General features: G+C 40.4%; 1 protein-coding gene across 2 annotated transcripts in view; it reads left to right on the top strand.

The window, feature by feature from the left end:
• The window catches only part of arrb2a (arrestin, beta 2a), a 31,852-nt gene extending 8,542 nt beyond the window's left edge, over positions 1–23,310 (top strand). Inside the window, exons 5-16 of one of the 2 annotated variants that reach the window (XM_080749160.1) lie at positions 1,058–1,254; positions 2,645–2,704; positions 4,888–4,955; positions 5,623–5,758; positions 7,027–7,111; positions 8,747–8,819; positions 9,272–9,409; positions 10,264–10,347; positions 11,729–11,752; positions 16,515–16,591; positions 17,744–17,798; positions 18,411–23,310. In XM_080749160.1, coding sequence (XP_080605286.1) covers positions 1,058–1,254; positions 2,645–2,704; positions 4,888–4,955; positions 5,623–5,758; positions 7,027–7,111; positions 8,747–8,819; positions 9,272–9,409; positions 10,264–10,347; positions 11,729–11,752; positions 16,515–16,591; positions 17,744–17,798; positions 18,411–18,501 — 1,088 coding nt within the window. In that variant the 3' untranslated portion in view covers positions 18,502–23,310. The remainder of the gene's footprint in view (positions 1–1,057; positions 1,255–2,644; positions 2,705–4,887; positions 4,956–5,622; positions 5,759–7,026; positions 7,112–8,746; positions 8,820–9,271; positions 9,410–10,263; positions 10,348–11,728; positions 11,753–16,514; positions 16,592–17,743; positions 17,799–18,410) is intronic. The other variant, XM_080749161.1, reaches the window with a different exon arrangement.
• Positions 23,311–24,000: the final 690 nt, after the last annotated feature.

Genomic DNA, 24,000 nt, shown 5'->3' with positions numbered 1-24,000 from the left:
ATTGCATTGGCTTACACTGTTGGGTAGTCTGCTGAAAGTATTGCACATACTGTACATGCTTATACTCTCTAAAAAAACTAAAACATAATAAACTTAATACTGGTGTATCAACACACTGTAAGTGCAAAACGCATATACTGTAAGCAAATCACTTTTTCCACTGTAGTGGTGCAGAGGGACTGTGCGTGTTACGAGCTATTGTTATGAAGGGTGGATTCTCCTTGTTGTGGCTGTCTGCCTGCCTGCGCAGTTCTCTTATGTCAGCCTGTTTAACTGTTTATTTCAGCAAAACCTGACCCAACCTGAAACTGCTTTGCATTGGCCTGTTGTTGGGCCTTATTTTCAGTTTTTAATTTTGTTCATTCACTTTTTGGAAGAAAACCTTCTACAAAAAAATAAAAAAAAATCTAATACAATGAATTAATATGCATGATATTCTAAAATACATAATTCTCATTGACTATCTTTATCAGAAGAAAACGGTATTGACAGTCTTTCCAGAAAAAAATAATCTGGAACTTGAACCAAATCTAAACTCACTCAAACACTGCTGAATGTGCTATGAGAAAAAGTAATGAATATTACAAAAAAGTAATTATGTCTTTATGTTATAAACTTGCCGATATTTATGGCATCTGCTGCGTATTTTATGACCGTTTAAATACTGTATAAAGTCAACACTGTCCTTTGGAATGTCTCTGTAATACTGCCTAGACAGCTGCTCTGTGTACCATACTGTCCACCTGGTAAATTAGTGAGTTATTAGCTTTCCAAGTGATCGCTGGTTAAAAGTAAACAGGATGTGAGAGCAATCATGAAGTGGACTTTCCTCGTATCAAACTGTGCTACATCTTCGTCCTGTTCGTCCTCCACCTCATCTTCCTCCCCCACCCAATCTCTTCCCTTGTGCAACTAAAACATCTTCCTCATCCTCCTCTTATTATTCCTACTGTCTCTCTTCCCAACTACTTTGTCATCTCCCTCCCTCCTTTCTGTGTTTCCCTCCTTCTTCACATTCCGTTTCTTCATTCTCTTTATCCTCCCCCCGCTGTCGTAGTCTTCGTCACCCTGACGTGTGCATTCCGCTATGGCCGCGAGGACCTCGATGTTCTGGGCCTGTCGTTCCGAAAGGACCTGTACATCTCCACTTTCCAAGCGTTTCCTCCCGTCCCCGAAGAGCGCAAACCCAACAGCCGCCTACAGGAGAGGCTTCTGAAGAAACTTGGCCAACACGCACACCCCTTCTACTTCACTGTGAGTGCATACACACACACACACACACACACACACACACACACACACACACACACACACACACACACACACACACACACACACACACACACACACACACTCTCTCTCTCTTCTGAAACCGTTGGTCTCAGCCTGAGTTGATCTAATACTTGTGATCTGGTTTGTTTATATCATGGTTTATTTGTACAAGTGAGGAAAGGCAGAAAGAAGATACTCCTGTGAGACAGCTTCATCAATACTTTTCAGGGTGTTTATAAGGCTGAGTCGGTCAGCAAAAAAACAGAACTGGATAGGGAGGACATGTCTCAGTTGTTACTTGGCAAATCTGCTTGTTTTTGAGCGGTGGTCACAACGCTCCTATACGTGGCCGTGTGTGTGGGTCTGTCTGTCTGTCTGTCTGTCTGTCTGTATGCGTGTCTGTCTGTATGGTGTATGTAGCCTGTATGTAGTACCTTTTGTGACCACACATGTTAAGGGAGGGGCGCTGTTGTTCAGGCCAGGCCAGGCCAGACACCCACCCACCCACACACACACACACACACACACACAATATATATATATTTGTTTTGCTGTTGCGCAGCCTCCACGACCACCGCTCAGTTCACACGGGTGTGATTTTTAACTCAAATCTTTGCTTCTGGAGGGTCCTTGGAACAAAAATATTTGAGATGGGGGTCCGCGTTCAAATACATATAATTCCTTGCCATTAATATCTCGCCCAGCCACGGCGGAATTCCCTTTTAGGCTAGCAGATACGATGTAGGCTTTCCATGCGGGAGACCGGGGTTGGAATTCCGGGCGCTACACTTGCGCTTCGGTTTGTCCTGTTTGTCACCCACTCTTTTTTGAGCGGTGGTTACACCGTCTCCTATACGTGGCCGTGTGTGTATGCGTCCGTCCGTCCGTGTGTGTGTGTGTCTGTATGTAGCCTGCAGGCCTGCAGTACCTTTTATGACCACACATGTTAAGGGAGGGGCGCTGTTGTTCAGGCCAGGCCAGACCAGGCACACACACACACACACACACACACAGGGGGGAAGGGGGGGGGTAAACCACCGCTCAGTTCACACGGGTGTGATTTTCATCTCTGCTCTGGGATAATCTGTCCAGGTGTGCCCTGTCACAGTTGCCAGCACCCCCACAAACAAGATGGCATGGTGATATTTATAAATGTTATATTCATAAATCTGACAAAACCCCCGGGTTTCAGCGCCGCCCTGTATTGTTGTCGTTTAACGAATGAACCGTCTCTCTGGAGTTTTTGACTTCACAGTCGATATCGGCCCAAATAAGTTGGAAGCTTGGGGGAATTTATTTTCTCACTGGCCAATTTCTTTCCGTTTATAGTATTTTCTAAATAAAAGTGTTATTTTTACCCTCCTTGCTTTAGATTCCTCAGAACCTTCCCTGCTCAGTCACTTTACAGCCTGGCCCAGAGGACACTGGAAAGGTAAGAAGACAGAAATGGAGTGTTGCTACATAAATTAATGTATGAATTGATGTGTCTATGGTGATGAAAACAAGAAAGGTTGCATAAATCCTCTGGAATGGCAAATTGGCAACATAGAAGTTGTATACATGCACACACAAATTATTACAATTTGTGCGTCTCTATCGATAATTTAGGGGTTTTTATTTTCTAGTGTGCCATGTCAACATACATTTTAATGTCAAATATTCTTTTGATTGGCATGAAATTGTTATAACGATCATTAGACCCAGAGCAATAATCCACCTATCTCCACAACTCCCTCCCCAGTCAGAGTTCAGAGTGTTAATGAATGTAGAGTTTTGTGCAAGATGTAATTTGCTATAAATTAGCTAACTTCATTTAAATGACCACGTAAAAAATAATAATAATTGCGACCGTAGGTCGCATCTTACTACAGAAAGCTGCTCGAGGTGTCCGTGCGTCAGTCCGTCACACGTCACACGTCAGTCCGTCACACCTCACACGTCACACTTTTGCCCTGCTCATATCTCGGCCACCGTTGGCCCGATCCATGCCAAAATTTCCACACAAACTCCTTGCCTGCCAAACTACAACCTCCAAGGACCCCCGGAGTTCCAGGGGGACCCCCAGGTCCCTGGGGGACCCCCAGGTGTAAAAAAAATACCAAATGTGCAAAAATGACCACCCCAACGGAGCTGCTCACGGGGAATTCCTGGGGACCACCCACTCCTGGTGCTCCAGAACGGATGCAAAAGTGGTGGCGCCCCCAGTGGAGGACCCCCTGCCACTGCAGCTCACATAAAATGCCGTAACTCAGGCTAGGAGCGTCCGGGAGAGCCGGGGCCAGTACCTATTCGTCCGCCAAGGCAACGCGGACAGCCCACCCCTCATTTCTCACATGGCCCTCTTCTAGCGCCACCTACAGGCCGATTTTTAAAACACATTTTTGGCCACTGCTCCTACAGTTTTGGCACGAAAATCACTACACAGTATGTCTACACTCATGTCATCAACATGGATCAGGAAGTTTATGGAATAAAAAATGTTTGCCCTATTTGTGGAGATAAGTGACCTACGGTCGCTTATCTCCCGATTAGGGAGTCTTACTGGTATATATATACAGGTGTGTATATATATATATATATATATATATATATATATATATATATATATATATATAAAATAATTTAAAAAAATCCTCTCTCGCACTTCTGCCAGTGTGCCGGTGATCACCCTTCCCTGTGCCAATGTTGGCACCCGTGCCTAAGGTTGCCTACCCCTGATTTATTCTGTCGATAGATCAAGTGGTATACAAGCACACACAGAAATTATTACCAGCAAGACTCCCTAATCGGGAGATAAGCGCCCGCCAGGTTGCATTCACAAACTTTAGAAGGCAATGGTAGGCAATCAGGAGGGAATATGGGAAATGGGACAGATCCATGTTGATGACATGACGTTAGAGATACTGTGTACCACTTTGCGTGATTTTAGGGCAAAATCTGTAGCAGCAGTGTCCAAAAATGTGTTTTGCTAAAATCGGCCTGATGGTTGCGCTAGATGGGACAGATGCATGTTGATTACATGACTGTAGAGATACTGTGTAACGCTTTGTGTGATTTTAGGGCAAAATCTGTAGGAGCAGTGTCCAAAAATGTGTTTTGCAAGAATCAGCCTCATGGTGGCGCTAGAAGAGGGCCATGTGAGAAATGAGGTTGTGTTTTGGCAGCCAAGGAGTGTGGAGTGTGTGTGCAATGTTTGGCATGGATCGGGGCAACGGTGGCGGAGATAGGAGTAGGGGAAAAGTGTGACGTGACGGACAGACTGACTGACTGACTGACAGACAGCCAGTGGAGGTTTTGATAGTAACTGGTATACAAGCACACACAGAAATTATTACAATGTGTATGTTTCTATCGATCATTAGTTCTATATCGATAGATCTATCGATCGGTCAATCGTTCAACATTTTCTAAAATTGTGACCAAAATGATAAACGTGGTCTCTGGTCAGTCATAGAAGCATGTCATGTGGGGACCCTCCAGCAGTAGGGCCTGTGACCCATTTTGGGTGCTGACCCAGCATTTTCAGTTTCCAGGCCATTGTAATGCAAATGTCCCCTCATATCTTGTTTTTCCCCTTTCCTTCCTCTCTTCGCACGTTCTGCTCTGTCCTTTTAGGCCTGTGGTGTTGATTTTGAGATCAGAGCTTTCTGTGCCAAGTCGATAGAAGAGAAGATTCACAAACGGTAAGGCCGCACTTTAACCGTGTCTGAGGACCACTATGGCTGTCACGATTATGACATTTTACATGACGATTAATTGTCACTCAAATAATTGCGATTAACGATTTAATTGTGTTTTTGTAGTTGAAAATTACATTTCTGTTTGGCTTGTAGATCTGCTATTTCCACAATTTTTTACTTTAAAAATATATATATGAACATTTTTCAACATCGACACAATTATGACGATTATGAAAAATAATCACGATTATGTCAAATAATTGCTATTAGACGATGATGTAATAATTGTGACAGCCCTAAGGACCGCTGCTTTATAGACGTTGGAATCCCAAAGTGGGGTCCTTGAGGGGGTTCTAGGGATCTCCAGCTAAATTGGTTGATATATCATACAACTCAGTTCTAGAACTCAGTTTCTTTCTAGAATTAAAAAAATAAAAAAGTTGGGTGATTATGAAAATATTTATAACATATTTTTGGATGAGGTCTTTGACATGAAAACATTTTGAGAACTACTGATATAAAGTATCAAAACAATTATTTGGATCTTTTCCAGGACTGCAGTGTGTAGCCCCTGCAAGATGCTAAACTAGTCTGTAGCATTTAGGTCATTATGTGTGCATTCATAATGGTTGATATCGAGGTAATAATGTGTGTGCGTGCTTGTGCGCAGGAATTCGGTGCGTCTGGTCATACGTAAGGTCCAGTATGCTCCAGAGAAGCCAGGTCCTCAGCCCATGGTGGAGACTACCCGCAGCTTCCTCATGTCGGATAGATCCCTTCACCTAGAGGCCTCACTGGACAAGGAGGTACACGATCGCATGCACACACGCACTTCTGAAGGTTTGTCGTCTTTTACAGAGGGAATTACGTTACAGCACAGCGCTCTCTTAAAACAATGCCAGTGTGGGTGATTTTTACGTATCAGAGAAAAACATGACCTCTTGTTGTAATTGGAAATATTATGGGTTTTGCTCAGATGTCAAAGGTGAAACCTTTATGTGGCGTGTCACAGGACCAAAGCCAAGACTAAAAATAGCAAATATAGCTTCCTGCATCTGCGTGAAGTGGGCAGACGCCTTTCTAGGAGACCGGAAGCAGGTTGGAGTCTATTAATTCCAATGGAAGAGTGAACGTGAATACAGCTTCTGAATGATTCTTTAGCCCTATTGTCACTGAGCTAAAAATGTTAACCCAACGTCACAAGCCACACGATATTCCCAAGAATCTCATACTAAATGGCTTTTTACAGAGCAACACACTCTCGCGGGATCTAGCACAAATGGGACGTTTGGAAGATTAGCCCTCATACAACAGCGCCCAGCCGCCCACTTAGGAGAGCATTTGTAGGATTTGTGTACCGTTTAGCCTCTAGTGGCTCCAATTGAGATGGTCTATCTTCTTCATAATTATATTAACCATCTTTGACCAGAGGGAGTGCGTGCCCGGTGTGAAATCTGCGATTCTAGACAACCACTGATCCACCACCGATTCCACCTCCCATATGGAGATTTGGTTGTCCATAACTGCCTATCCGACCCATATACCCGATCCATATGTCCATATATGGGCATGTCGAAAAAGCTTCACTGTGTCTTCACTGGGAAAAGCTTCACTGTGCCTTCATTGAAGTATGTGTGAAAAAAGCTTCACCCATGAGTGACTTCTGGTTTGCTGCAATTTTTCTTCGTTTCATCATTAAACATAAACAAACTGCTTATACCAGTGCTGGTTGTAACTAAGAGATTCCCTTAGAAACATTTATTTTCATACACAGATAAACAACTAAATAGAACATTGAATGGCAGGAAGTACTTACTGATGTTAATGCGGTGCATGAAAACATGGTGGACAGGGAGAAAATGTTCTCTCCCTGGTAGTTTTCAAATCTTTCTTTCTTTTTTGTTTTGTAGAAGGGGCATCACAGAACCCCCAAAAATGTAAAAGAAAAAACTGATAAAGGTCAAATTTGATGTCTATAGGCCATTTAAATGTCATGATCTTTTGTAAAACAATGTTTTACTCAACCTTTTAATAATGAAAGAAGGACATAATCTGAAGTATTTCTCTTTTGCAGCTGTATTACCATGGAGAGCCTATCAGTGTGAATGTTCATGTCACCAACAACTCCACTAAGACTGTCAAGAGAGTCAAAATCTCTGGTAAATGTTTGTGGCGACGTTGAGTCTCTGTCTGGTTTTCCTTTCTGTCTTGTCTCTCTCCCTGAATGTATCTCCTTTCTTTCTCTATTGCATTCCTTCCTTTCTTTCCTCATGTCAGGCACTCGTTTGTTTCCTGATTTTCTTTTAGCTGCGACCAAGCAGCCTGTATAAGCCACTGTTAACGGTTGGATGGTTGGTCAGTCTGTCATTGTTTTTGTCAGTTCGAAAATGTCAAGCGCTGCCACAATACAGAACTATTAATGAATATCTCTTGTGTCCTGATTGGCTGAGAGGATACGGCTGAGAGTGTATGCATCATGTAACAGTTCAACATGGATCTAAATGTATTCGCGTCATCTAACATTTTAACATGGACCTTAAATGTATGGCCAAGACATGGTGTAACTCCTACCAATTATCTGTATTTATCATTTAAACGTTTTTAAACATAATTTTGTACAGTCTGTTCGTATATACCTAACTCGCATGTCGTTAGCCTCATAGGCAGAAATGTCAATTTGTCAACTAGGCAATTATGCTAACTCTACTCGCCTAATACTGCTGCATCATTGTGCCTTATTGCCTATGTCCTCAGCCTATCAGAATGCTTGTTACATTCCAAAAATGACTTGGGCAGAAAATGATTTTAAGTCAACTTATTGACTTGGGCAGAAATGTTTTCTGATTGGCTGAGGACATGGGCAATAAGGCACAATGAAGCTGCAGTGTTCGGAGAGTAGAGTTAGGCAGATATAAACTAGTGAGACGCTTAATATTGATGACATCGGGACAGGGATCTCCATATATGGGCATAAAATGGACAGGACGTAATTAATTTGCAAGTGTGAGTGTGACTCGTGATGACATCAGCGATCTCCATATATGGGCATAAAAGGGACATCAAGCCAAAGCGTGATGTCAGAGCGGCAAACCCATTCTGTTAAGAGTGGTTCCCCTGACATCACAGTGACATCAGAGCATGATGTCCGAGCGACAAACCCACCAAACCACAGAAAAACCTATAGAACCACAGTGTCAGGCGTGACAGACGGAGCTAAACACAGACAAGCTGTGACCGTTTTCATAGTAAACTTATAAAGGCAGTTAAACACGACTTAGGCATGTTAATCATGACTTTTGCCTCGTAATTGCCCAAGTCACCTAGATCAGTGGTTCTCAAACTTTCTAATTATGGAATGACTTTGATTTTATTCTTCACGAAATAACTGAAAAGAATCATTGGATTTTGTTTTTAATTCGTAAAAGAATTTCGTGAATGTTTTTTGAAATTATTTGGAATAATAATAGTTAAAAACAATGTAGGAAACAAAAAACAAAGGGACCCACGACCCACAAATGTGTCCCAACACAGTTTTTGGGAACCAGTGACATAAATGACTTGGGCAGAAAGAGATTTTTCTTTTTATTCTTTCCTGAAAACCTAAAAAAAAATAAAAAAATAGACAATTATGCTATGAGGCTAACGAATTATGCGACCTTTAGTCAAACCCGTAACTGGTCACAGCTTGACACACTTTATTTGCCTATGTAAAAGCATGGGTGTGCAGTCTGTGCACTGCTGGTAAAAAAGTGAATAATGACCTCCTCCTCTTCTCTCTCTCTCTCTCTCTGTAGTCCGTCAGTATGCAGATATCTGCCTGTTCAGTACTGCCCAGTATAAGTGTCCAGTGGCTCAGCTGGAAGCAGAGTAAGTCATTCTCACAGTCATGATCTAGGTTTGTTATACAGCCTGGTGGTTTTTATAGACCAATTGACCGCTGGCATTGCTTTTTATTATGTATAGAATAGAATATATACCACACCAAGCCAACTGTTTACGCATTGTGGTGTGATGGTGTCCCTGAAGCTGATCCAATCCCCCCTCTGAACAGTGTTGGGATTATTTCTGTTTCAAATCAATCGCTTCCAAATAGACACACTCATCTTGGAGCATTCTTCTTTTTTTTTTTTTTATGCAAATCTGCTTTCCGAAATGCAAATTCCACCCGTTTCGCTCTCGGATGTCATTCTGAGCTCAGAATGTTGAAAGAGTTTTCATTCTTCATCTTGATGCCTTTGAAGACTGATTTGCAGCGGAACTCGCTGACTGTGAACCACAACTCTTGACTGTAAGTGCTTTACGTTGTGTTGTCCTTCCAGTGACCAGGTGTCGTCCAGCTCGACTTTCTGTAAGGTCTACACACTGACCCCAACGTTGGACAAGAACCGGGAGAAGAGAGGCCTGGCACTGGACGGAAAACTCAAACATGAGGACACCAACTTGGCCTCCTCTACAATGTAGGTTATACACTGTAAAATGCTGTGTTAACTCATTTACTAGCATTATAAAACTGACGACTTTCGAGGTTGACCGATTTTCTTACTTTTTACGTGAGCGTGTGCACGATCCGTGCGCACGTCATGGTCCGCTCTTGAGCAAACCACCCCCCGGGTTATGGCAGTAAATGAGTTGATAACTTTTGTAATCAGCGGTTTATAATTGTTGTTAAATAATAAACTAACTCGAAGATACTACTTGCATGTTTTGACTTATAACTGTGGGTCTCGTTGATCACAAACAGTAATCAAAAGGCTCTCTCTTTCTCTTTCTCACACACACGGCAATATAACATTGATTACATTAATAGATGAGTTGACATATAATAACTCACAAAAATGACAAAATGGACATAATATGAAATGCTGATACATGAGCACAAAAAACACTTAAATGTGACTTAATTAATCATGGCAGACGAGGAACTTTGCTGTCTTTATCTGTCTCACTCTCTCTCTCTCTCACACACACACACACACACACACACACACACACACACACACACACACACACACACACACACACACACACACACACACACACACACACACACCAGAATAGGCCTATCCATTACCTTTACGTCAGCTTGGAAAACATAGTGAGTGTGCATAACATCCATAAAGCCAGACGGCTTTATGTACATTTTTATTGTACATGTCGCCAGCGGTACAGCAACACTTTGGATGCTTGGTAAACAGCGGGATTTGGTAAAACATTCTTATCTAAACTGTAACTACCAGTTATGCTTGACGACTCTCTCTCTCTCTCTGTGTGTGTGTGTGTGTGTGTGTGTGTGTGTGTGTGTCCATCCCAGTGTGAAGGATGTCACCAATAAGGAGGTTCTTGGAATCTTGGTGTCCTACAGGGTCAAAGTCAAGCTGGTTGTCTCGCGTGGAGGGTAAGACGGACAGACTGATAGAAGAACATACTGCACACACACACACACACACACACACACACACACACACACACACACACACACACACACACACACACACAATAACAGTGGTGACACACAATTAAATAATTTTGATCTCCAATATTTCTCGTGCAATAGGAAAACATTATTTTCAGATCAAAGTAAAACTCTTCCTTCCATGGTCCGTAGAAATCAGCCTTTACTAGTGTACTGTATAAATCTAGTTACATTAAATAAAAAAGTATTAAGCTACGCAAATATATTCACTATCGAAGCAAGCAACATAAAAAAGCCAGATCTTACAGTGTACAGTATGTAGCATTTCGCCTTCCAGTAATCTGTGTGCATGTATGTATTATCAATATATTGGCAGCATTTACACTCATTGCACTCTCTCGCTGTCTTCAAATATTTTCTACTTTACCAAAAGGCAATGCAAGCAATGCAATACATTTGACTTAAAGGAGCTATAGTCAACTTTTTCATTGTAGGGCCGACACTTTGTTTACATCCTAGTCTATAGACTAGAATGTAAACAAAGTGTCGGTCTGACAATGGCCAAAATGATTATTTTATCATTATTTTACGCTTTTTGTGGTCATTTTTTAATAGAAACACATATATGAAGCTTATTTTTTATAAAATATTTTCAAAACATTATTTTTATTTTAGCATCTGTTTTTCAAGAAAAAGTTGACTATAGCTCCTTTAAGATGTATAGCTCTACACATAGTTAGCCTTTATTCATTGACCTACTATTTGGACATGCTTAACTGTTTATGAATGTATACTGTGTTTTATGTGACAAACACTAAAACAAGTTTTTCATACACACACAAGTGTATACTTGTAATGTGATTCATCATTTGTGAGCTATGATTTGCAACAGGGCAACAGGAATGGTTGTTTTATTCACTTCCCAGGAAGTGAATGCAACAAGCAATGGCGCCAGTTGACTCTTTTTCCCCCATCTCTGCAATAGCTTAAACTCAGTCATAACATTTCCTATTGGCCCAAAATCTCACCTCCACCCCTGTTTGCCCTCCACTCTCTGCTGGCATGCCATTGTTTCACTTGCCTATGCCCTTCTTGGTTTATGTTTGCCATGTTATCTTATCACCCCCTCCTTTGGCCTGCATTTTCCATGCTCTGGTATACCGTAGTTCCCCATTTTTACCCTGCATTCGTCTCTGTTCAGTTGACCCCCCTCCCGCCTCCATTTTGGGCTGTGATTGTTATTTGTTTCTCCTCCGCATTTCAACTTCCCTCTCCTGTGGCTTCTTCTGTGTCTCTCTTGTCCCCTTGTGCGTCCCTCCATGCGTGCATCTGCCCTCCCCTCTCCCTCCCCGGGTGGCATCAGCCTGCTGAGTGGCGTGTTGGAGAGGTAAATCTGACTGGCCAGCCACCACCTACCTCTCTGTGCATGTGTCCGGTCTAAATCGGTAGTTCCTAATCTTGGTTCCTCTGGGCATCTGGGCAAAGCACATAAAGATATTGCTAATTTTGGTTATTTGAACCTTTTGGATGTGGTGTGTCCACTTGGGGGTTAAAATCTCCCAAATAAATAAGCTGGTACTCATTTTTCACAGTGACAACAAACTAGCGTTCTACATCGGTGTTATACGATTGGCAATTGCTTATCGGTGGACTTTTTCTTGTGATGTGTATATAGTATAGGCCCAGACACAAGTTTAGGAACCATTGGTTTAGTGCTTTGGTATTGGTGGAAATCTTTCAATACCTGGTCTGACGCTTCAAATTCAATGACAGTTAAAAAATGATATCGTTTTGAAAACACTGTGTTGAATGACTTTATATTGTGCACTAAGAGAGCATAATTGATTTGAATGAACCGATATCGGACTATACTCATTTGTCTTTTTACCTTAAAGTCAGTATCAATATGAGAAATTGGGCGGCCTCATTCACTAAGCACGGGTCTGCACATTTCCGCAACTTTCCGCGTTCAGAGTATGATTCATCAAAACAAATTTGTCTGTGAATTTTGGCTCCAACACAGACTTGTATACCTCAAACATTGTGTACATGTGATGTTATTAGAATACAGTCTCGTGGCCCTACTATATTCATTCATTTCATTGATAAGATATACCACTGATTCCTGCCATCAGCAGGAATCAGTGCTTTAACTTCATTTTCTAATGCTTTTATTTTAGGATGTTCTTTATTTCCACTTTGAAATTGCACTATAAATATAGTGTGTGGTCGCAAAAAAAAATAAGAACTTTTATAAAAGGGGGTTGTGGTATAAAAGGTTTGGGAACTCCTGATCTATCGGATCAGGATTCCACCGCCATAATGTTACCTTAGTCAATTGTTAGCAATGTTTAATAGTAAAGGCTTCTACAATAATCCTTTACACGTTTATTAGCCTATTATATGCTGGTGGGGTTAAACTTTGTAAATTTCTTAGTATGAGAGCATTGCTTAGTTGATCCATTGCGAGATAGAGTGACTCGCTTCCAGACAGAACCGATGTACAAGTTGTCATGGTGGTGCGAGTCGTGCGACTCTGCACTTGGCAAGCAAGTTGCAGATATGTTTTTTCCACGTTGGTTATTTCCGGTTGCCTTTTTATGGTGTTGACACATTCAGTGCCAGGTATATCATTATTTAGATGGCTTGCGCCAGGCTTTTTCCATTGATTGTACCTTATTTTGAAGACCAACAGAAACCACGAGCGTGTCCATGTTGTGCAAATTCATGCTGTTGAAATATTGCTAATGGTTGGGTATGGTTTGTCGGATCCACTTGCAAGTTTTCTCCTCATGGATGATCAAAAGACGGTAGTCCAAAGCAGACCAGCAGAATGGGGGTCCAAGCCTATATCGGCCCACAAGGTTCCATCGTTGGAAATGAAGAAGAATCATCACAAGCCTATGATCACAAGCCCATCCTACAGCATAACCTGCTTTAACATCAATTATAACATAAATGGGACCATATTTTCACAAAACGCGTATCATGGAGATTGAAACAGGGCATTAAACTAGCGACAGGAACCATAAAGTCTTTATGACGATGTTTATTAAGGTAAGAAAATCAAATGTAAAAGTCCGGGCAGAACATGCAAACTCCACACAGAAAGAATGCGCCCTCAGCGTCCCCCAGTGGGAATCGAACCCTTTTAGCTGTGAGGCGACAGTGTTAACGACTGCGCCACCGTGCCCCCCCTCATTAATGCACAAGTCTCCTGCGTTTGCAGAAAATATCTTATCAAGTCAAAGCCAATGAAATATGACTCGACATTACACTTAGTTTTATTACTTTAGAAAACCTTTTCATAAAGTCTTCTCACACTGCATAACATGCATTTTTGAAAATTATGCTCCCTTGATTTTAAAATGAATTATGAAGAAGGATATGCTTCTTCTACTGATTCTACTTCGTGAATAAAAATAAAACAAAGTAATCTAATCAGGAGAGCGAATTTCACAAAGATCATTTATCTCCACCAGGCCAGAACGCACAGGAGGCGGAGATTGTGTGTGTGTGTGTGTGTGTGTGTGTGTGTGTGTGTGTGTGTGTGTGTGTGTGTGTGTGTGTGTGTGTGTGTGTGTGTGTGTGTGTGTGTGTGTGTGTGTGTGTGTGTGTGTGTGTGTGTGTGTGTGTGTGTGTCAACATCCAATCAAACCCATATTCCCTCCTGATTGGCTACGACTGCCTTCTAAAGTTTGTTTGTGGCTTATCTCCCGATTAGGGTGTCTTACTTGTATATCTGCTATTTTCTAACAGTTAAATTAACACTGAGGAACCAAAGGGGAAGCATAACTGCTTGTTGTGTGACATGACTTCAATAAGGAAAAAGACAACATTTTAACCATTAAAATTACCTTGGATGACCGGAGTCCCCACTGGTCTATACTAGACTCCCTCCTATATCCCCTTTACACTAAATATCTTTGCCGAAAAAAGACGATCTTCAAGCTCATAACGTGATGGCTTCCAGATCTGCCATTTTCATAAAATCTTCGCCCCAGTATAGGAATGCTAGTGGTTCATGTGATGTTTATTATGGAGCATGATCAGAGGTTTTAAACATCAAAGACTTCCCATCTTGTTTTATGATCTCCCACTGGGAGAAATAGGAATCTTTTTTTTTGTACAGTACTTTTCCTAAGACATAGACTTGTAACTCAAGTAAATTAGTGTTATATTTATTTCAGCATCCCTGGTCGGACCTTTAACCCTCTAAGGCCCGCATTAAGAAATACTTGAAATAAAAAATTGAAAAAAATCAGATGGTGTTGTAGGAGTCATATTAAGAGGAAAATGTAATGTTTTTTTCAAAAAAATGTTTTTGTAAGATTTTATAGCCATAAATCAAAAATCATAAATCATGCTCTAATTTACATATGGGGGATATTTTTCACAATAATGACATATGTACATGTTCTAGACATTCTAATGATCACCAAAAAAAATAGTACAGGCATTTTACTTATGTTTTTGTGAGGTATAGCTTCCATGAAAAAGTGAGATGTTGTTCGTCAAAACTCTGGAATTTCAGCGGGTGTGGCGGGTGTGAATGTCAGCCCCTGTGGGGGGTATTTATATGCAAATATTGTGGCCAATGGCATTGTAATACTAAACAATAGAATCCAATGGTGGTGTTTAGGTGGTAGGGGGAGCTAAAATAAAATGATTTAAACCTTTTTTTGGATAAAATACAAACGTTGTAATATTACAACCGTGGGCCTTAGAGGGTTAAAATGATTAAAGGACAACTCCGCCCTAAATCACTTCTAGGCTCATTTTCCTACTTATATTGATCCCAAAAGACTGTCCATGGGGTCTATTAGGCACAAATGCCCCTGTTGTCCAGTTTCCCCAGCAGAACGCAGCAGCTCTCATAGCATAGAGTGGAGCTTATAAGCCTATCGCTTTTACACTATTTGTTGTGGTCAAAAGTGATTTTATTTTTCATGAATGTGGTACTAGTTGTCATTACAAACACATCCATGTCATCGTTGTCCCACATAAGCCATCATACTCTGCTAAACAGATGTTATTCTCTTATGTGTTTTGCCAAGTCCCGGAAAAGATGCACTGTGATTGGCCAGTACAGTCACGTTGATTGGCACCTGTGCCAAATGCTCCCCCCAAAACATTATTTATGAGAGTGTGATGGCTTGTGTGGGAAAACCAAGGCATGGATGTGTTTGTAATGACAACTAGTAAAACATTCATGAAAAAGAACTTTTGAACACAACACATAGCGTAAAAGTGATAGGCTTATAGGCTCCACTCTATGCTATGAGAGCTGCTGGGTTCTGCTGGGGAAACTGGACAACAGGAGCATTTGTGCCTAATAGACCCCATGGACAGTATTTTTGGATCAATATAAGTAGGAAAATGAGCCTAGAAGTGATTTAGGGTGGAGTTGTCCTTTAATGGCTGTATCTTAACCTTGAGATGGTCACCTAGTATAGTGGTGACTGTGGACCCCTATGGCTGGCTGACTGCTACTGGACTCCTTTCAGTGGCGTGTGAGTGGGTGTACACAAGTGAAAATGCTTTAGCAAAAGTGTTGTTTCTTAACCACTTAAGCCCTATTTTTAAAAATAATAGTGAAAATACACGATCTACAAGTTCTTGTGAGAATTTAGCAATTTCTTTCAATTATTATTATTTCTTCTCTCTTACAATGACATGACCAAAATAGGGATTCCAGGGTTAAAGGTGGTCAACCCAACAAACTGAACGAGCTGTAGAGGGCGAGTTACATGCAGCATTTGTGTAGCTTTTAGGTTCTACCGTATTGTTTTTTTTAACAAACATAAATTACGAGCCTATGAGCCTCGGTAAGGTGAGTTACGTTTTAAGTTGGGTTAATTTGGGTTCAAGTGGACTTACCTTAAAGTCGTTCATACTTTTCATCAGTGGGGTATTGCATAGCTGAACTTTAGCCTTAGTAACCCAACCAGCTGACTAAGATAAGAAAGATAAAGAGAGAGAGACCATATTAATCCTGTGGGGAATTCAGGTGTCATAACAACACCACTGTAGGCATGGAAAATAAACACAGGACTTTCCATAACGGGCAAGGGGGCACTATTTATTTTTTATTATATATTCTTTGTCTCAATCCATTGACATTGTGTGCGTCTCCCTCTTTCCCTCAGAGATGTGTCGGTGGAGCTTCCCTTCGTCTTAATGCATCCCAAACCGGTGGAACCACCTGTATCTCGTCCACAGTCAGGTACACACCTTGAGGAACCTCGCTCTGGGCTTTGTCTTTTCACCACATTTCCATATCTTGAGTTTAACACGTACGAGCTAAACATAACCCTTAATTTGCTCTGATTATGGCATACCTCTAGATCAGTTAGGACTGCTCCGGTGGTCTGGCATGTTTAGCCCATTGTTGATTTGTGAGAGATAATCCAAAACGTGGTTTGATTTAATAATTCTTGTCAGAAATGGCCTCTGGAGAAAAGAATTTTTTTTTAAATTGTTCAATCAAATTAGCATATCCATTACTTATTAACCACATGGTTACGTTTGTCCAACATTGACTCCATTATTCAGATTAGTTTGGTAATATTTTAATAACTTTGACAACAATATATGGCTGAAACTGGGAACAGACAATGGCATGTATTGATGCTGGTATGGTCCTTTTTTTTTATTTTAAGAGGCGGTGCCATAGTGTTGTACTTTTTCTGGTTTTCATGTGTCTAGGAGGTTGACAGTACTTCATTAGACCCCCTGGTGTGGTTATGAGCAATTATGTATTGCCTTTCTATTTGGGTTTTAGCTGTAGGTTGCCACCTTGTGAGGTCAAACGTGCCGGTCCAAAAACACAGATACTTATTACATCACAGAATCAACCCCTCCCCTAATTACCATTCACCCAACATACGTGGGTGTGGCTAAGTTCAGCTGGGTCACCACCCACCATGACAACCACGCATACCAATGAACTGGTGGGTGTGGCCACATAAAAACATCATTTTAACTCTTTATGTACACTTGGAAAAAATCTTCCTCCTAGTATAATTATAATAGTAGTTAATCATGTTTTAGAGGGGAGAAAAAATCATGGCACCCCATCTTTAAGTGCTCTAAACATAAATGACTACTATCAAAGTGAGGAATGATCAAAGTATCCTCACTCTCAAATGTCATATTTTTGTTCTGACCGCATATCAAACTGGTCCTGATGATTGTAACACATATACATCAACCAGCAAAACCCCCTGATCTATAGGCCTCTTTTTCAGTCTGTGGCCATAGCTATCCCTTCCCCTTCCTTATCATGCAAGGAGTTGCCATGGAGACACAGGGAGCAGTTTCCATGGAAACGACGATCTGACGTGCCATTTTGTGTGTGTGTGTGTGTGTGTTACAGCCGTGCCAGAGTTGGACCCGCCAATTGACACCAACCTGATAGAATTTGACACAAAGTAAGTATTCAGCCTTCCGTTTCAAACACACATTCTATAGCTGTTTGGTGGTAGGGGTGGGCGATATGGAAAAATACTATATTACGATATTCTTCCAAGCTGTATCACGATATATGATCTTATCACATCAAAATACCTTTTGGGAGGTCTAATTTTGGCCCTTACAAGTCTGTAACTCTGACATTACGGGTCCATTTGGTTTCATTTGTATACTGTCAGAGTTAAGGGGAGACCTTGGCATTTTAAAGTTTGAGAAATACAGATTTAGACCAAAATGCAAGTTTAAATGGATTCTGCAATGAATCTCTCTATTAACAATTCAACAGGATATTTTTTATAAAAGGCTCCCTCATTGTATCAGGATATATACGATCTCTCTGAAAAGGCATATCGTGGAGACAATGTATCGTCTCAATGATATTTATCACCATATCGCCCACCCCTATTTGGTGGTCAAACTATCAAGAAGCAGCTGGATGTAACATCGCCGCATTGGATCGGTAGACTACTTCGTTTTTGGTACATGTCATATATTTACAATTTCAACCCCCTCCCCTCCTCTCCGTGTTGCCATCACCAACTACCCTCCCCGTCCTCTTGCCCACCCTACAGCAGCATCTCCCAGGATGACGACTTTGTTTTCGAGGACTTCGCCCGCCTGCGACTCAAAGGAGCAGTGGATGACAAAGACGAGGACTGCTAGGAGCTCTCAAACTATTAACACGTTTGCAAGCTATTACACTCTCTCACACACACACACACACACACACACACACACACACACACACACACACACACACACACACACACAATCGCGCTCATGCACAGACACTCACATGATGGAAAATGTACTCGTACAGACACACACACATTCCCCAGTGGAGGGGAGAAAGGCATGCATACAGTGGCCTGTGAAGGCGTTGGTGGTTTGCTGGAGTAATTTCTGATAGTGAAGTGTTCTTCTCTTGCTTCAGCCATTCGTCGTCTTCTCTTAACTTGTCTCATCCTCTCTCTCTCTCTCTCTCTCCCTCTCTCTCTTTTTCTTTCTCTTGCACTCTCTCTATTACTCTCACTGTGTGCGTGTGTGTAAGCTCATCTTTGTCTGTCTGTCGGTTATTGCTTAAGCTGCAGCAATGCTGGAGGATTTTCTTTCTTTTTATGGGCAGTCCACTCCTATTTGTATTTTTATCTTTACTGAGATCTTAGGAAGGCTGTCAGGGAGACGGAGTAGGGCAACACAAGAGAAAACGTTAGTGGGATTGTATTTGTTAAAGGTTTTCCAGAAGTGGGGCCCTGTCCTTGCCTGAGCACAGAATTTGGTGTCACTTCTGTTCAGCACCAAAATGAAACTTCTATGACACCAATATTATTACTATTTTGAAAAAAGAAAAAAAAGGAGCACTTTTTTTCTTCTTTACCCACAGTAGCATTTAATTGAGTCCAGAGCGATTACTATAAGCCTAATTTAGATAAAAGTTGTACAGCCAATCGCAACATTTTGTGAATAGTTAACTTGACCTAATAGTTTGTAAGAGTATAACATTTGCTAGTCAACACTGCATTGTGCAATATTGTGATAGTCACAAGACCTGCAAATAATTAAGGAATATCACATTCAATGTAGTACTCTACTATGTATCAGCAAGACTGTAATTTGAAGATAACGACTGACTTGCTCATATGCAACATAACATAATATGCAACATAATATAATATGACCATGAGTGTTATATTGCTGTTATGCAACAGTTCTGCTATAAACTACTTATCAGGTAATGGGAGGCAACAGTTTGTTTGTTTTATTTGGCTCCACCAAAAAATATACCGTAGTCTTAATCTATCAACAAATTGCCAGTCATTCATACTGAGCAGTTTAAATAACAGGATATTGTTGGCTAATGTGTTAAATGGTTTTAATCATAGGAAGCAGAGCGATGTATCGCATACTGGTAAAAAGTTGCTGTTGAATTGGAACTTTGTATTAAGCCATGCCACCTTTTTTTTGTGTGTGTGGAAATTTCATGGGCCACCATAGACCAAGCAGAATGTATATTATTTTGGATATTTGATGCCACTTGCTAACTTTGTCTCACTGACTTTGTCTACAGAACATTTCAGGCCTTGAGACTACCATATTACACAATGCAGCTTTAACTACAGCCTTCATGTATGTTATTTGGTGCGCCTTTTGATTTATTTAATACAAATATAAATGTATCTAATGTTGGCAGTGGCAGGGAATTCAGGTGAGAGGCTGTGGGATTTTTCTTTTTGTTTTAATGCCTGCACTATCGGTGAGAATCTTTTACTTTCTTGCGCTTTTGGACATTGGCTGAAAGTGCCAGTTTCGGCTGATATAGATAGGCCATCAAAATTTCAGTGCATCCCTGCTGCTTTTCTTCAATTTGTTTGCGGGTAGAACAAAATGTTTCTAATGTTGGCAGTGGCAGGGAATTCAGGTGAGAGGCTGTGGGATTTTTCTTTTGTTTTTAACGCCTGCACTATCAGTGAGAATCTTTTACTTTCTTGCGCTTTTGGACATTGGCTGAAAGTGCCAGTTTCGACTGATATAGATAGGCCATCAAAATTTCAGTGCATCCCTGCTGCTTTTCTTCAATTTGTTTGCGGGTAGAACATTCAGGTATGGCCAGGGTTCCTGTGGAAGTCTGGAAAGTACTAGAAATTTTTATTTTTATGGAAATGGGAAATGTGTAGGGAAAACAATGTCTTGATTTGAAAGCTGAAGTAAAGGCGCCATTCGTCAAGATCACTGGATCTTTTGAGTTCCTTCCAATCAGGCTGTATTTTTGAAATTCAAACATTTCTTTCATTTATTTATCACTGTCTTGTTAAAGTATATATTTGAAATGTCACAATGCTATATAAAAATATAAAGTTGTATAAGTATCGATTACTATCTCCAAGAAATGCATAACATCACGCCTGCAATGAAGAAGGAACACACACATACACACTCACAAAACGGTAGTCTTTTGCTAATGACATTTTATGGGCTTTCACCAGCATCACCATGCTCTGAACTTGTACCCCGTCATCCATTCTGTACATATTATGTCATGTTTTGTGATCAGAAGGACTGGGTATTAGCAAAAATAACACATACTGTACATTGCTGATTTTCTTTTTTTTTGGTTGGTTTTTCTTAAAATACTTCAAAAATATTGGACACTGAATACACCCTTTCATGTTATATTTGTTACATGAAATGACTTGCTCTCTTGTAAAATATAGTTATGTTCATTGTTCATCATAGAAAGGTTATCAAAACATTTAAATATACCCAGACCTTGTGATCAGAGTACATATTTCTAATGATTTTTTTTTTTTATTAATTTGGGCTGACATAAATTACAGGAAGAAGCTTTGATCACCTCCTATTTGAAATGTCCTTACTTCACAAGTGTTTTGTAGTTTCCTGCTCCTGTGATCTGCGGTAAATCCCTACGATGTGTGTTTTTAGGACTGCAGATTGCAGGCTCACGCCTGTATACATTTGTGAATATTGGGTACATTTCACCTCATAAGAATCAAATCTTGTGTGTTTTTTTAAAACAAGTTGAGATTCACAATTTATCAGTCCTCGCTCCATGTCATTGTTTCTCCTTCCAGTTCCTACCTTCTCTCCTCAGGAGCTTCGTCCATCGAGGCATTTTCTTCCTGAGTATGTTTTGAATTGTTTTCAGTAGGCTGCCCACAGTTGAAATATTCTCAACTCTGGGCGTTGGGGAGCCCTTAGTAGAGCGCCTTGCGTTTTCAGTGGGGGTAAAAAAACACTTGATGGACATACAGCTTCACACAAGTAACAATGATGGAGAATAGGGTAGGATTTCCACGTTTTTGTTCATTCCTCATCTTGTTTGACTCTTACAGAACTAGAATCCTCATTGTCTTTTTAAACTAGAGATGGCAAGTCAAGTCACATGACTCTGATTTCCGGGTCAGGAAACTTTGAGACTTGCTTGACACATAGAGAAATTACTTGAGACTTGACTTTGACTTGAATTCTAGTGACTTTTGACTTGGACCCTGCTATTGGCAAATAACTTGACTCGAGCAAGGTTGACTTGGTCCCACCTCAGGTTTAAATTACAGTCTAACCAAGCAGCTTGTATTAGGAAAATAACAGTGATACCGATTTTTCTTTTGGGTTTCATCTGTTATACGTTGCCTCACATCCATCTGTATAGTTCATCCATGCATACAGTAGAGTAGACCATGACCATCAATAATGCTTTTAATTACACATTAAAGCAGGTTTGGTAATGCCATTTTTAAGGTATGCATGAAAGCGACTTGCGCCCTTTCATGGGAAGTTGCATCAATATTACGGCAACCAATTTATAGACGTATGAACGTAATAAACGATGCAGGGAAGAGAGTGAACCATAAAAGTGAACAACATTGATATTTGCCATTTACTGCGCCACTTGTTTTGACCCATGCAGGTCTTAACATCTCTTTGGACCTTAGCTATTCTGATTCTAAGAAAGGATTCTTTATTCGTCACCATTCACTCACTCACATTAATTCCGTTCGCTCAGCTCTTTGTCAAGGACTTTAGTAATAAGTCATTGTTAGAGCATGGGTCTTGTTTTGCTTGCTTAAAAAAAATGTATCTATATAATTTTCAGCATTATGTGAGAATAGTTTGGGACCATACAGATTTTGTGCTATTTTTCAACAAGGTAATTGCTACCCTCTTTGACATGAGGTGTGTATGTTGTCGTCCCCAACTGCACTGACAAAATGACATGGCCTATTAAACTATATTCTGCTGTTGACGGGAGAAAAGCTTGCAAAATCTGCAGCAAAAATAAACTTCCTGGAGTTAGGCTATGAATGCTTATTTTTTCCATTTACCAGCCATGTATTTTCGAAATAATACGTAATTTTGTAATAGGTTTCAGTCGGAGACCCAACAGGTCATGGAACTCATTCCGCTCCATCAATGAAAACGTATACTTTTAAATTTGTGTAAGAGAAACGACACATTTTGCCGTGACTTGCATGGTTATTCTGCGACAGCAGACGTTCATTTACACTTTTTCACTCGACCCTTAAGGGAACAACGGATCCAATATGGAGCATGTTTTTGTTTTCTCTTTTCTCCTCCTCCTTGAAGCGGTGCTGTGAATTGTACGAGCTGTGATTCTGTTTAATTTTTTCTTTGTGCATTTGTGGGGTACTTTGTAAAGCAGCTCTGCTAAGTGTGAAAATATTTTAAAAAGTGCCACCCCCTGAGCTGTGCGATGATTGCCATAATGTCTATAATACAGGAAATTGTTTCTGTTGGTGGAAACGTATGACAGAAAAAAAAAACAATTATTATAACAGTTATGATTACTATTATGACTATTATTACTTTTATTGTATCATCATTGTGACCATGATTATTCTCATAATCATTGAAGAAAGTGTATTGTTTTGCCATTTATTTTTTATTTCTAAGATTTTTATTTGAATTTTCTTTTTTTATTAAAGGTGAAATGAACTAACCATAATATTATTTTGTTTTGTTTCTTGTTAGATCAGAACTAGTGTTACATACAGCTAGTGGAAACAAACGATCTACAAGCTCACAACACTTTGCACCGCTGTGTGTTGTGAGCTTATACATCTGATATATTCACTATTACTGACAATGTAATAGAGATAATGAATGATACTAGACTGAAATGTATCAACAGAACTACACAACTGGGTTTTTGTCCCCCTTTATGTGAAGCTCTGACAATGCAATGAAATATGATCTACTTTATTGATCCACAATACTGTCACCACTGAGTGCAGAACATGCAGTTTCAAATAAAGACGAATAAGCAAAAAAAAAGAAACTGGACAGCCATCATTACCACTACAGTAGGCTATAAAATTTGACAACTATTTAAATGCAAGGGAAGTAGATTTCAACAGCCTCATCCAGACCACACAAAGCGAGATAAAAATTTAAAAAAAGTCTTGTGAAATCTGGATCTAAATTACCATGGAGATTCCAGGGACTTGTTTTTTAAATCACTTATTTGTCAAAATGGAAAAAAAATAAGGTAGATTTCACTGCTGTTATGAACTAATAACCTGCAACCACCAACATTGTCCTATGTCTCACTTGTATTTCCTGGCCACCAGGGGGCAGTGAAGACGTTTGTTTGGTGACAAAGTTTAAAATGAGTCCCATACAAAT

Source organism: Nannobrachium achirus (assembly GCF_963921795.1).
Source record: "Nannobrachium achirus genome assembly, chromosome: 19".
Classification (NCBI taxonomy): domain Eukaryota; kingdom Metazoa; phylum Chordata; class Actinopteri; order Myctophiformes; family Myctophidae; genus Nannobrachium; species Nannobrachium achirus.
Note: the sequence above shows the minus strand (reverse complement) of the source record. Positions and strands in the feature narration are given on the sequence as shown.